At 47.1% G+C, this 14,430-nt stretch overlaps 1 protein-coding gene and 1 long non-coding RNA gene across 2 annotated transcripts in view; one reads left to right on the top strand and one right to left on the bottom strand.

Moving 5' to 3' along the window:
• Positions 1-14,430, top strand: part of LOC131481367 (uncharacterized) — a 322,287-nt gene that overhangs the window by 168,477 nt on the left and 139,380 nt on the right. The window lies entirely within an intron of this gene.
• On the bottom strand, positions 2,430-3,041 carry LOC131481365 (large ribosomal subunit protein eL15-like). The gene has a single exon (XM_058669850.1). It carries the CDS (start codon positions 3,039-3,041, stop codon positions 2,451-2,453), a length of 591 nt encoding a protein of 196 aa, XP_058525833.1. The 3' UTR covers positions 2,430-2,450.

Here is a 14,430-nt window from a genome sequence, read left to right as displayed (position 1 = left end):
CTTTTTGAATTCCTGGAACTAACAGTTCAGCTTAGGCTAATTATTCCAGATCGGCATTGCTTTATTTTGGTCAGAACCCTCCTATGACTCAGGTTAGAAAGCTGCAGTCATGGACTAAGCAGGGCTTTTGAAAGGGCGAGTGTCACAGAAATGCCCTCCCTTTGCTCTTTGTTTATTTTTCAAGCCCCGATTGTCTATCCACAATTTTGTTCATCATGAACATTTTCCTGAATGAAAGAAAGTCTCAAACCACCTGCAATATTCAGCACGGGCTCTAGAACATTTCTCTGCACAAGTTTTGATACACTCAGTAAGTGGCATCTCCAAACTGTTGGGATAGCATCTAGGTAGTATCTAGAGGCAGCAGTGAGATACTGTCTGAGAACTTGATGATAAGAAACTCAAGGCTGCCCCGCTTCCCATCCAACTCCCTGCTTGTGGCCTTAAAAAGCTGTTGAGGCCGGCCCAAGGCGTTGGGACCCGGCACCCGTGTGGGAGACCCAGAAGAAGCTCCTGGCTCCTGGCTTCAATTGGCTCAGCTCAGTTGTTGCATGCACTTGGGGAGTGAAGCAACGGACAGAAGATCTTTCTGTCTCCTCCTCTCTGTAAATCTGCCTTTTCAATGAAAGTAAATAAATCTTGGGCCCGGCAGTGTGGCCTAGCGGCTAAAGTCCTCGCCTTGAATGCCCTGGGATCCCATATGGGTGCCGGTTCTAATCCCGGCAGCTCCACTTCCCATCCAGCTCCCTGCTTGTGGCCTGGGAAAGCATTAGAGGATGGCCCAATGCATTGGGACCCTGCACCCGCGTGGGAGACCTGGAAGAGGTTCCTGGTTCCCGGCTTCAGATTGGCACAGCACCGGCCATTGCAGCTCACTTGGGGAGTGAATCATTGGACGGAAGATCTTCCTTTCTGTCTCTCCTCCTCTCTGTATATCTGACTTTGTAATAAAATAAATAAAAATCAAAAAAAAAAAAAGTAAATAAATCTTAAGAAAGAAAAGAAAGAAACCCAAGGGGAGTTACACTAACTAAATCAGCATCTAAATGCACAGGATACTGGTCATCCATGCTAGATAGCAGGATACCTCAAAACACAATAGCTTAAAACACCATTTCCCGTAATTCCTGAAGATCAAGACTCTGGGAAACTCACATGAGATGGTGCTTAGGCCCTCAGCCTGCGCTACCACTCCCTGCGCCTGTAGGACCTGCTCGTGGTGGGCAGGAGGCCTCAGTCTGCATCCAGCGAGCCTCTCCACCTGACAGCCTGCTTCTTCTAGGAGTTACCCAAGAAAGGACAGAAGCCACAGACCTCTGACAGCCTCCTTTTTAAAGCTTCCCACACCGTCCCTTCTACTTTCATTTGTTGAGAAGTTGTCAGCAAGTCCATCTTACACTTCAAGACAAGAGGAGGAGGCTCTACTGTTTGAAGACATCAAAGAATTCACGTTCACTTTGAGAAACCCCAGCACACTCACATCCACTTACAGCTAGTGCCTCCCTGTGTGTTGTCAGAATCCCTTAGGGGGCCTCCGGGCCAGGGAGGTTGCTTGTTAGAGTCTGCTGCGCATTCATTGGCGCGCAATGTGACATCGTCAGAGCTCTTTGACCTCGAAGCCTCATTGGGTGGTGTTTTTCATACCTGGTGTGTGTACTTGTTTCCAGCAGCAACCCCCAGTTCTCACTGGTGTCCAGTGGAAGGTGTGGTTCTGACACTAACCAGGGTTAGAAAGACCCCACAGCCTAAAGGTACAGTCCCCCACTTCATTTGCTCCTGGTAAATGGGGTGCCGAAGCTACACACACCTCTGCCTCCTCCCACCCCAGATTCAGATGCCTGGAATGATTCACAGAACTGAGGAAAGTAGTTTACTGGTTGTCACAGTGGTGCTGTGTACTCAGTTTTCAAACAGACAAGTACCTCGGGCTGGGGCTGGCACAGACCTTGCGTTCCTTGTTGAAGCCCATCCTCCTCCCAGCTTGTCTGTGTTCCCCAACCTGGAATTTCAGTATCCTTTTCAAAGGTTTTTCATGTATGTTTTTCAGAGATTTATTTGAAAGAGTTGCAAAAAGAGGGAGAGACAGAGCGATCTATTCACTAGTTCATTTCCCTGGTGACCACAAAGGCCAGGGCTGAGCGTGGTTTAAATAGAAGGCAGGAGCTTCACCTGAGCCTCTCGCGTGGGGGCAGGGCCCCGACACTTGGGTCATCTACTGCTGCTTTCCCAGGCACATTGTCAGAACTGACTCCAGCCGGTGCCCAGGTGAAATGCCAGCATTGCAGATGGCCCCACCATGGGCCCCTGGAATACTTGCTCAACCTTTTAAGGTAGAGACTGTAATTCAGTGGGCTTTTTTTTTTTTTTTTTTTTTTTTTGTGGCTGTTCTGAACGGTTTATATTAGGTATGAGGTTTACAAACATGACTGGTGTTAGCGATAGTGGTGCAGCTAGAGCGTGTTGTGCCTTCTCCAGGCTGCACGGCGCGAACGACCAATTGTGTGGTGGAACTTGTGGCCCTTGCCAAGGCCACGACTGTTGCGGCCTGCAGAAGTCGGCCCATGCATCTCCCTGTGCTTGTGGATGGGCTTGGTGATCCACTGGGTGTCAGGGTTTCTTCTGATAGCTTTGCGGAATGGATCAATGAGGATCACCTCAAAAAACTTGTATGTGGAATCTTCACCAACCCAGTAAGAATTCAGGACTCGCAGAGCCCCACAGTGACGCCCCGCTCGTTCTTCGGCCACAGACTGCAGGCTCCGTGCAAACTCCAGCTGGTTAACACCCTGATGGACAGGCTTGCTGTAGGTCGCACGGTTAGGCACGGAGCGCTTGCGGCCGCTGTGGCACGCACAAATTCTATAGATGACATAACCTTGCTTGGCCTTGTAGTCCAGCCTGTGCGCCTTGTTGGGCCACGTGGGGCAGGGCACCCGGTGCAGCACTGAGAGCTGGTGGTACTGCCAGCAGCGAACCAAGAAGCCAATCACATCCGACTGCTTCTTCCTCCTCAGCTCCTGGATGTACTTGTAGGCACCCATCCTGGCTCACCTGATAGCTGCCAGCCGGCTGAAAGGAATGGGCTTCTTAAATGCTAATGAAGAAAACAAGCAGAGGGCCTGGTGTGGTAGCTCAGCGGCTAAAGTCATCACCTTACATGCCCTGTGATCCCATATGGGCACCGGTTCTAATCCCGGTGGTCCTGCTACCCATCCCACTCCCTGCCTGTGGCCTGGAAAAGCAGTCGAGGATGGCCCAAAGTTTTGAGACTCTGCATCCGTATGGGAGACCTGGAAGAGGCTCCAGGAACCTGGTTTCGGATCAGCTCAGCTCCAGCCGTTGAGGCCACTTGGGGATTGAACCATCGGATGGAAGATCTTTGTTTCTCCTCCTCTATATGATCTGCCTTTCCAATAAAAATAAATAAATCTTTTTTAAAAAAGAAAGAAAAGAAAACAAGTGAAGGTGGCATCCCGAAAGCTGTGCTTCCCTGAAGGGTGTCAGTCCACATGAGACAAAACAGGGGAGTGTAAGCAGAATTGTCTGGTCTTCACATCAGATTCAGTCTAAGTTACCCGAAGAAGGATCTCGGGAAGAGGTTCCAGGTCACTCTGTACAAAGTTTTTACTGGGCCTTGTTGTTGCTGCTGATGAACTGTGTGGCATTTCAGGTTTGGTTTGGTTTTGGATTTTTTTTTTTAATTATTTATTATTTAACTTCAGTAATTACATTGTATTATGTGACACAGTTACATAGATACTTGGGTTCTCCCCACCCCTCCCCAAACCCTCCCACCATGGTGGATTCCTCCACCTTGTTGCATAACTACAGCTCAAGTTCAGTTGAGATTTGGTTTTGGATTTTTACTGGTGAGAATAACATTTTAGACAGTTCAGGAGATGAGGAAGTGAAACGTCTAATTCCCCGGGCTTTCTCACTTCTGCACTTTCATCATTTTGATGGTGAATTCTTAGTGTGCAAACCACCCGCTGATATGGGCAGATGAAGAGCTCTTCCAGATACTTCCATCTTAATGTCTTATAGCCCCACTCTGCTGTTTTGCCACAAGAGGGCAGCAGCAGACAGCATTGCTTTCCCTGTTGACTAGCGCAGGATGACCTGTTTGAGTTTGAGTAAACGAGTGTTAGGAAAAGCTTTTGTGTGCCTCTCAAACAGGGTTTTCTTTGCTCCTCCATGGATAGGCATTAATATTTTAGAACATTAGCTGCGCTGAGGTTCATAAAACCAAACACAGGGAAGCTTGGGTTCTTGGTCTTCTATGAAGATGCAGGTTAGTACCGCTAGAGACAGAGAGGAGTGGGGTGATCAAACCAGCATTGTCATCACGCCCCTCCAAGGCGTTTCAGTACCCCTTGGTTTCGTGTGAGCATGAGTCGGGGCAAAGGCCCTTGAATTTGGATTACCCGTGCCTGACCAACTCGGTTGCCTTCGCTGCCTGTATGGCACAAACCTCTGACCCCGTCTCTGCCCTCTGTGGAAAGGAACCGCTAATGCTCAGAGCCCACCTGTTTCCACAGTGCCAGGTCACCTGCTCCCTGCTGGGCTCATCCCTTCTCTCCCTGAGTTACTGGCTTTCCAAAAGTTCATTGTCTTTGTTTATGCCAGCTGTACTTAGTAATTACATAACCTAACTTGATAGTTTTAAAAATCAAACATTGCTAGCGTGAAGGGAGTTGAAATCTCTACACAAGCGGGTTGAGTGGTTGGGAAAGACCCGATAAAGATATGTTACTAAAGCAGAAAAAATGCTCTGGGATTTGGTGTGGGCAAAAGAGCTGACAGTTTGGGTGGGGAAGGAGACTGTCAAGATATGAGGAATTTTCCCTTGTTTTGCTTCACACGTGCCTTGAAGCCTTACTCCTCTGAAACAGTTAATGGTACTTATTAATGTCTTGTTAGATGGAAAATCTTCCTCTCTGTCTCTCCTCCTCTCTGTATATCTGACTTTGCAATAAAAATAAATGAATAAAACATTTTTTAAAAGTAGGATTTTGAGGAAACAGTGCTGTGGCTTAGCAAGCTAAGTCTCTGTAGTGCCAGCATCCCATATTGGGCACCGGTTCAATCCTGGCTGCTCCACTTGATCCAGCTCCCTGCTAATGTGCCCGGGAGGGCAGCAGAGGATGGCCCAAGTCCTTGGACCTCAGTACCCATGTGGGAGACCCAGAAGAAGCTCCTGGCTCCTGCCCTCTCAGCCATTTGGAGAGTAAACTAGCAGAGCAGATGGAAGATCTCTCTCTCTCTCTCTTTCTCTCTCCTTCTCTAATTGCAGATATGCCTTTCAAACAATAAATAACTAAATCTTAAAAAAGAAAAAGAATTTTAATGTTATATGTAATTTTACTAATTTTTGTTTGAGCTGACTTTTCCTCTTTCCTGCTGAGCTGTGGATTGTGGCTGCACTGGGCAGCAGGGCTTCCACCAGAGGCAGCAGCTGCCGAACAGAGGGCCTCCGGGCCTCCTCATAGCTTGTGTATCATTTTACGAGAATAACCTCATTTTCAGGAAAATTGCAGTTTATAGGTTTTTCTCTAACTTGATGTGTTTGATTTTAATGGTGTTTTATAACCTAAACACCTTCTATGTATCTGTACCTGTCAGATGAAAGAAAGGTTTCAGGATTGGGTGTTGAGGTACAGTGGGTTAAGTCACGGCTTGGGAAGCCCACATCCGGTATCAGTGCGACAGTTGAAGTTGCAGGCACTCCGCGTCTGACCCAGCTCACTGTTAACACACCCGGGAAGGAGTGGATGGTGGCTATGAGTCCCCACCACCTACATGGGAGACCCTGCTGGAGCTCCAGGCTCCTGGTTTTTGCCTGAGCCAGCCCCAGACTTTGTGGGTGGTTGTGGAGTGAATCTGCTGATGGAAGAGCTCTTTTATCTGTATTTCTTCTTCTTTGTCCAACTCTACCTTTCAAAAATCAAAATAAATATAAAAAAACAATAAAAATTCTGACACATAGACCATTAGGACAAAATCAATCAATCAATCAATCCATGTATCTACAACCAATTAATCTTTGACAGAGTTGCCAAAAACATACAGTTTTTTCTATAACTAATATTCATGAACTGGATCCATTCACAGAATGAAACTAGACTCCTATTTTTATCCATTTAAAAAAATAAAATCAGAATGGATCAAAGGTCTCAAGGCCCCAAACTGTGAAACTAGTGGAAAAACACATAGCAAATATGCTTTCAGACATTTATCTGGACAAAAACTCATAAAATGTGGCTAGTGAAAGCATATCAAACTAAGAATGTCTACACAGCTCTAGAAATGATCAACTGGGCGAAGAAACAGCCTAGAGTGTAAGAGAATGTATGCAAACCATGCATGTGACAAGGGGTTGGTATTCAAAAAGATATAAGGAACTCAACAGCAAAGAAACAGTCTGATCTAAGAATGGACAGATGGTCCCAAAAACCATTTTTTGATGGAAGACAGGTGGCCGACAGCAAATGGCCAACAGGCTCAGGAAAAATTGCTGCACATCCCTTATCACCATGGAAATGCTGATCAAAACCCCTCTAAGATTTAATCCCACTCTGCCTAGTGGCTGTTATCAAGAAGACAAAAGAGGGGGCACGATAGCGTAGCGGTTATTGAAGTCCTCGCCAATGAACCCAGAGGAGCTTTGGGCTGCTAGCTTCAGCCTGGCCCAGCCCTGGTTATTACAGCTGTTTAGGGAGTAAATCAGTGGAGGAAACATCTCCCTCTATGTCTGTTTCTTCCTCCACCACCCCATCACTCTGCCTTTCAAAGTAAAAAACAAATTTTACACAGACACACATGCAAGAAAACTAGAAAAAAGTTGCAGGAGATGAATAGCAGCATTGGTAAGTTTCAGATTAGGCATGTCTGTAGAGACAAAAATAGTGCTCGGCAGGGTTCGAAGGGAATAGGGGATTGGGAAGTAGAAGGCTTCCTTTTGGGTGAAGGAAATGTTCTGGAATTATGTAGGGTTGGTGTGGACAACCTTGTGAGTACATTTTAAGAATCATTGAATTAAATACGGTAGCATGTTGAAAGGAGTGAACTTTGTCACTGTGGTCCCAATTTATGTGCATCCCCAAATTCATATATAGACGATCCCCCGTGCAATGGGGTGGAAATGAGGCCTCTGGGATAGGGCTGGATGGTGAAGGTTCCGCCTGCTGCAGTGGGTTAGTGCCCTTATACAAGGTCTAGAGGGAACCTGTTTGCCCTTTCCGCAGCGAGGATACCTAGAAGGTGCCATCCATGGAGCAGAGAAGGACCCCTCCTCGTCAGGCATCAGTCTTGGACTTCCTAGCTTCTAGAACAGGAAGAAATGTGTGCTCTGTATGCTGTACCCAGTGCAAACTGTCCCGTTACAGCAGCCTGAAAAGACTGAGGCATTTGTTACATAAATTTTGTTCTCAACAGAAAAAATGATCAAAGATTGGTGAGATTGCCAGGCGACATTTGAAATAAGTGCAAAACAATTTATAGATTGTTCTAGCAAAAGGAGAATTTTGCTGGTCAGCCTTGGTCTCCTTGAACACAGCTGAATTCAGACCTCATATAGGATTTTCAAGAAGTGTGGGATTCGGAGCTTGGCAGATTTTTCTCAAAGATGTAAGTGGGTTGACATCATTTGTGGATGTGTGGTTACTTGGGTGAGACTTAGTCATTTCTTGGCACTGGGAGGCGTTTTTTATTGAATCAAGCCTATTCTTTCTGGCTGGTTTTCAAAAGCAGAGACCATGGTTTGCAGGAGCATGTCTATTGAAGCTAATTGTCGCCAACTGAGCAGATTTAAAAACGACTCGGGGAGGATGCACACATTGGGCTCAGGAGTTCAGGCGTTCGGGATCCCTGCATCCCATAGCAGAGCGTCTGTGTTCGAATCCCACTCTGCGTCTGATTTCAGCTTACTGTTAATGCAAATTTTAGGAAGTAACTTTGGTGGCACAAAGACTTTAGTTCTTGTTACCCATGGAGGAGACCCAGATGAGTTCTTGGCGGCTGGCCTTGGCCTGGCCAGCTTAGCTGTGGTGGGCATTGAAGAGTGAGCCAGCAGATGGAAGATCTCTTCGTGTCTATCTCTGTCTGCCTTTTAAATAATTCCAAACCGGGCCTGGTGGCATGGCCTAGCGGCTAAAGTCCTCGCCTTGAATGCCCTGGGATCCCATATGGGCGCCGGTTCTAATCCCGGCTGCTCCACTTCCCATCCAGCTCCCTGCTTGTGGCCTGGGAAAGCATTAGAGGACGGCCCAATGCATTGGGACCCTGCACCCGCGTGGGAGACCTGGAAGAGGTTCCTGGTTCCCGGCATCGGATCGGCGCGCACCGGCCTATTGTGGCTCACTTGGGGAGTGAATCATCGGATGGAAGCTCTTCCTCTCTGTCTCTCCTCCTCTCTGTATATCTGACTTTGCAATAATAATAAAATCTTAAAAAAAAAATTAACAAATCAATCAAATATTTGAAATATGATTCTGAAGCTCCTTGTTACCTAGCTACAGAGTAGTCAGTCTTTCCCTAAGTGTGTAGGATCTTCCATTTCTTTTCTTTTTTTATTATTATTTTTGAAGACTCATTCACTTATTTGAAAAGACAAAGTTGCAGAGAGAGATTTCCATCTGATAGTTCACTCTGCAAGTGGCCTCAGTGGTCAGCGCTGGGCCAGGTAGATGCTAGGAGCCCAGAGCTTCATCAGGATCTCTGACATGGGTGATAAGGGCTCAGATACTTGGATCATTTCCTATTGTTTTCACAGATACCACTGTTAAACTCATTTGTCAATGAAAAGATTTGGTCAGGGAATTGAATAACTTGTCCAGGGTTATCTAGACTATTTAAAGACTAATGGTCTGACTATGCCTACCTCGGCCCTCTTCGGTAACTTCCAAGTTTGGTAGCAGCAACAGAAGGGTAGCCTGCAGCAGAGATTATCCAGTTTCAATGTGAAATAGCCTTAGTCCACCTTAAAAGAACATTTATAATGTTTGGGGCACAGATTGTGATTTACATTCAAAAGGATTTTTTGTTTGTTTTTTATAAGGTTTATGTATTTATTTTTAAAGGCAGAGTTAAAGAGAGATCTTTCATCTGCTGGTTTACACCCCGGATGGCCACAGTGGCCGGGGCTGGACCAGTCCAAAGCCTGGAGACAGGAGCTTCACCAGTGTCTGCCACACGAGTGGCAGGGCCATTTTCCTCTTCATTTCCTATGTTATTGGCAGAGCCAGGACTTGGACTGGCATCCTTATGGGATGCTAGCATTGTGGATGACAACTTAATCTGTTAGGCCACAATACCAGCCCCTCAAAAGGCATTTTAATCATAAAGTTAAATTTCTTCATTGTAATGAATAATAAAATATAATAACAAGGGCCCAGCGCAGTAGCCTAGCAGCTAAAGTCCTCGCCTTGAATGTGCCGGGATCCCATGTGGGCACTGGTTCTAATCCTGGTGGCCCTGTTTCCCATCCAGCTCCCCTACTTGTGGCCTGGGCAAGGAGTCAAGCACGGCCCAAAGCCTTGGGACCCTGCACCCACCTGTGGGAGACCCAGAAGAGGCTCTGGGATCCTGGCTTCAGATCAGTGCAGCTCCAGCCATTGCAGCCACTTGGGGAAGTGAATCAGCAGATGGAAGATCTTCTCTGTTTCTCCTCCTCTATATGTATCTGACTTTGCAATGAAAATAAATAAATCTTTTTAAAAATATAATAACAAAATATACAATGGTAAAGTTTTAACTAATTCTAGATGTTTTTTAAATGCATGTAATAAGTAGTGGATGATAATAACTTCCTTGAATAATTCTGATTGAGCCATCAAGTGAAGGAACAAAAGGACATTTGCAGTAATGATAATCTAATCCTTTAGAAAGAAGCTCATAATCTCCATAGGAGACATAGTAAGAATAAAAGGTAAAACTGTACATATGCTAAGGCTCAAATCAAACTGCTAATTAAGGATTTACCTTAGAGTCCATAGATTATACACAACATGTTTTTACTGAAAAGGAGGGTTTGTAACTTCCCATCAAAGAATTCTAACTACTACCACCCATAAAAAGATAAAAATGACAGCTCCAAGGTTGTCAACAGAGAGAAGCAACTAATGCATTTTTAATGTTTGCTTCCACTTGCATTTTTTTCTCCATGTTAATTACTGGTTAAGTCACGCATTTGCCTTGGTTACCATTTTTTCTAGACAAGGATTTTTTTGGGTCAACAAGTGAAAACACGACTTTCATAGAAGTTCCAGCAAAAAGGCATCTTGCAGGGAAGCCCCTGAGATGGTTAATGGAATGTGAGGGTGTGGAGTCTAGCGGGGCTTCACAGAGTGTGGGAGCTGCAAGCCAAGAGCCGGCTTCAGTCTCCAGAAATTGTCTGCTCTGTTGGTCTCTCAGCAAAATAGCACAGGGCAGATCACTGCGTGTCACGCACCATCCCCCGTATGGTCGCTCTCCCCTCCCTAGATCACATGTCCACTGTTGTCTGACCTGCTCGAATGGCCGAGCAGCAGCTCCTAGCTCGGCTTCCAAACCCTCGGGACTCCAGCCAGAAGTGAAGTCCTGGCGTGCAGGGCTGATCGCTGCTGCTGGGAACAAAAAGGGCAGCTCCGTGCAGAGAGGGGCAGGGGCTGGAGGACACCATCTGTGTCATCTGCTCCAAAAGGGAATTTGCTTAAGTTTGTCTGAGTTTCAGGAAGTTTTAATTTATATCAGAGTCTCTGAATCTGAAGCATTCTCCTTGCTTATAGAGATGACAATTAAGAAAGAAGACTTTACTTAAATGGTTATCTTACTCTTTTTTTTTTTAAAGATTTATTTATTGATTTTTACAAAGTCACATATACAGAAAGGAGGAGAGACAGAGAGGAAGATCTTCCATCCGATGGTTCACTCCCCAAGTGAGCCGCAACGGCCGGTGCTGTGCCGATCCGAAGCCGGGAACCTGGAACCTCTTCCAGGTCTCCCACGCGGGTGCAGGGCCCCAAAGCTTTGGGCTGTCCTCTAATGCTTTCCCAGGCCACAAGCAGGGAGCTGGATGGGAAGTGGAGCTGCTGGGATTAGAACCAGCATCCATATGGGATCCTGGGGCGTTCAAGGCGAGGACTTTAGCCTCCGGGTCCAAAAATAATATATTTTTTAAAGACTAAGATAACCTGGGACCGGCGTGGCCTAGAGGACGGCCCAAAGCCTTGGGACCCTTCACCCGTGTGGGAGACCCGGAAGAAACTCCTGGTTCCTGTCTTCAGCTCGGCTAAGCTCTGGCCGTTGCTGTCACTTGGGGAGTGAATTGACGTGTCTCTCCTTCTCTCAGTAAATCTGCCTTTCCAATAATAAATAAGTAAATCTTTAAAAAGAAAAAAAAAAGGAAGGAAGGAGCATGAGCAGAACTAGCACTCCAGTGTGCGGGCAACCCAAGTGGTGGCTCAACATGTGTAGGTTAAATATCTCTACTTTTTCTTGGAATATCTTCACTTGGTATCAGTCTCCAAAATGAATACCATTTTCTTCATGATCACCTGCTAACAACAGACCCATTAGTGTTAATGTTCATTTCTCTTTCTTTCTAAAAGATTGACTTATTTTATTTGAAAGGCAGGTTTACAGAGAGAGAAGGAGAGATCTTCCATCCACTGTCTTACTCCCCAAATGGCCACACAGCCAGAGGTGGGCCAGTCTAAAGCCAGGAGACAGGTGCTTCTTCTGGGTCTCCCACATGGGTGCAGGGACCCAAGGACTTGGGGCCCCTTTGGCTGCTCTCCCAGGCACTGGGAGCTGGATGGGAAGTGGATCAGGCAAGATTTGAACCAGCCTCCAGATGGGATCCAATGCCTCAGACAGAAGAAGCCTGAGTAATTTTCAAGTAATGTTTATCTCTTTCATTTATTGATAAATAGACTGAAACTAGAGTTTACAGATTCTTAATTATGAATGAAACAAAATGGGGTCACTACTAACCTGAGATAAATTCAAGAAAATGCTGATGTGCACCCTGGGAAGCAGTAGTGATGGCTTAAGTAGTTTGGATCCCTGACATCCACATGGAAGACCTGGGTGGAGTATTAAGGGTTCAGTTTGATCCATTACAGGACATGAGTAAGCAACTTAGGGCACTTTCTTTCTCCCTGTTTCTCAAATAAATAATAATTTCACTAAAAATTTTAGGGATCAACGATATAGCACAGTGACTTAAGCCACCTCCTGCAGTGCTGGCATCAGGTAAAGAATGCTGTTTTGAGTCCCAATTGCTCCATTTCCCATCCAGCTTCCTGCTAATGCGCCTGGGAAAACAGCCAAGTCCTTGGGGCTCTACCATCCATGTGGGAGACCCAGATGGAGTTCTAGCCTCTCGGTTTTAGCCTTTTACCGTGGCCATGTGGTCATTTTAGGAATGAACTAGTGATAGCTCTGACACTCCGCCTTTGAACAGTTATTGTTTTTGTCTTTTTATGATTCAAGGTCTGCTTGTGCACAAGGGTGAGTTATGAGAGATAAGTGTCTGTGGGTGAGATGCTAGAGGTGCCCCCTCCTTTGGCCCTCTTGTGCAGGGTGCTATGCTTGGTTTGGTGAGACGTCCAGCAGACACGCAGTAGTGCTCCGAGGCCTTTAGCCACACAGGCAGCTGGAGAGCGAGCAGTTCTCCGCACATCATGTGCTTCTTCCTGTCTTGCGAGAAGCCAGCTGCTTTCCCTAACCGCTGCCCCATGACCTTCATCTGTCAGCCCAACACCCACTCTTACCCAGGAAGGAGAAGAGCCTGAAAAAGCTTTAAAAAAAAAATTTTTTTTTTTAATCCTGGAATGTTCCTGCCCCAAAGATCAAAGCCAAGCTCAGAGAAATCTCCACGTGGCATCTTCCCTGATGTTTTATTCTCAGCAAAAAACAAGAACGTAGCCTGGGCTTAGGGCTCCAGAGCCAAGTGAAGGGAGGTTTCACCTTCTTGCTTTGCTTTCTGATGCCAAAGGCATGGACCCCAGGTCAAGGCTGTGGCCTCTCTTTGGGCCAATAGCAAACTCAGCTGGGTCTAGACTCAAAGAAGTTTTGGGGCAGTGGGAGGAAGTAACTGTGAGTGACACACACTTGAATGCTGTGACCACACAGTAACTGCTGACACCTCTCTGGGTCTGCCCGCTCCCTCTGCTGCTGCTGTGCCCACTGTCCCCTCCAGGGACTCCCCCTCGCTTCTCAACCAGTGTGGTGAACCCTGGGCAATTCTCCAGCCTCTGCTGTCTCTTTGTTCTTGTGTCCTGGTTTCCAGGGCTCCCCATTCCTCAGCAACTCCCTCTGCCTCTGTTTCCAGAGTCCTCTCCCTCTGCCCATTTCCAGAGTCCTCCCTAGGGGATCCCACCCAAAGCCCCAGCTCCGCCTGCCTCCAGCATGTTCTGATTTGCAGCCAGCTTTCCGACCCTGCTGTCTCCTGACCTCCGAGCCTTCCTCTCCCTGCGTCTGATGCTTTCCTCTGCCAGTCGGCTGGCAGTGCTCAGGTGTGTGTCTGGAGGGAAAGCCCCACTTCCACAGCAGACACTGGTGGCATCCGTGGCATCCCTGCAGACCTTAGGAAGTGTGAGCAGCTTCCCTGTGGGCCAAGAAAGCCAAGCCTCTCTTCCTACACCTCCCAGATGTTCTTCCTTTGCCCCGCTAGTCAACTCCATTCTTTGTTCCCCTCAAAGGAACCAGAAGGCACCCGACAGAGTGTTACTGATTCCTCAGTGTCCCAGCACAACGCACAGTGGGCGGCTCTCCTCAGCCCTGACACTCCATCCTGTGCTGTCCTGTCCTGCTCAGCTCTGCCCCAGCACCTAACTAGCTCCTGTAGCTGCCCCTTATCTCCATGTCACAGCCTTACAGCTTCACCCCCTAGCCACTGGCAGGCTGAGGCTCTTCACTCACTCCTCTCTCTGTGTTCTGTCTGGTTGTCTTCCTAAACACAGAGTGTATGATGCCTGCTAAGGTTTGGGTGTGGTTGGCGGATCCCCAAGGGTCCACCGCATTTGGCAGCTGTATACCTAGGATTATCCTACTGGGAAAAGATGGAGCCTTAGCAGGCAGTGGAGTTTCTAGCAGGAGGCCCTTTGCAGTTCTCTCCAGAGGCTGTACCAAAGGAGCAAGCCTGACCCCACCAGCTCTCTGGGCTCCCGTTCGGAGATGCGGTGTCTTGCTTGTTTGCCCTCTGTCATTGCCATCTGTACCATGCTCAAGCTATGGCAAAGGCTCACCTGGCACCTGGACTGTGCCCTTCTCTCCTCAAACTCCCCAAACTGAAAACGAAGAAAACCCACTTGCTTCTTAAGTCTTTTTCGTGGCAGTAGACCCTGACCAGATCAAATGTGTCTTTCTGAAGAGAAAAAAATGGAAGAGTGTTGTGGAAACTTCCAGAGAACTCTGAGCCCCCAACAGTGAATTGAACCCCCCATCTGT

This window comes from Ochotona princeps, chromosome 11 (assembly GCF_030435755.1).
Source record: "Ochotona princeps isolate mOchPri1 chromosome 11, mOchPri1.hap1, whole genome shotgun sequence".
In the NCBI taxonomy this organism is placed as follows: domain Eukaryota; kingdom Metazoa; phylum Chordata; class Mammalia; order Lagomorpha; family Ochotonidae; genus Ochotona; species Ochotona princeps.
Note: the sequence above shows the minus strand (reverse complement) of the source record. Positions and strands in the feature narration are given on the sequence as shown.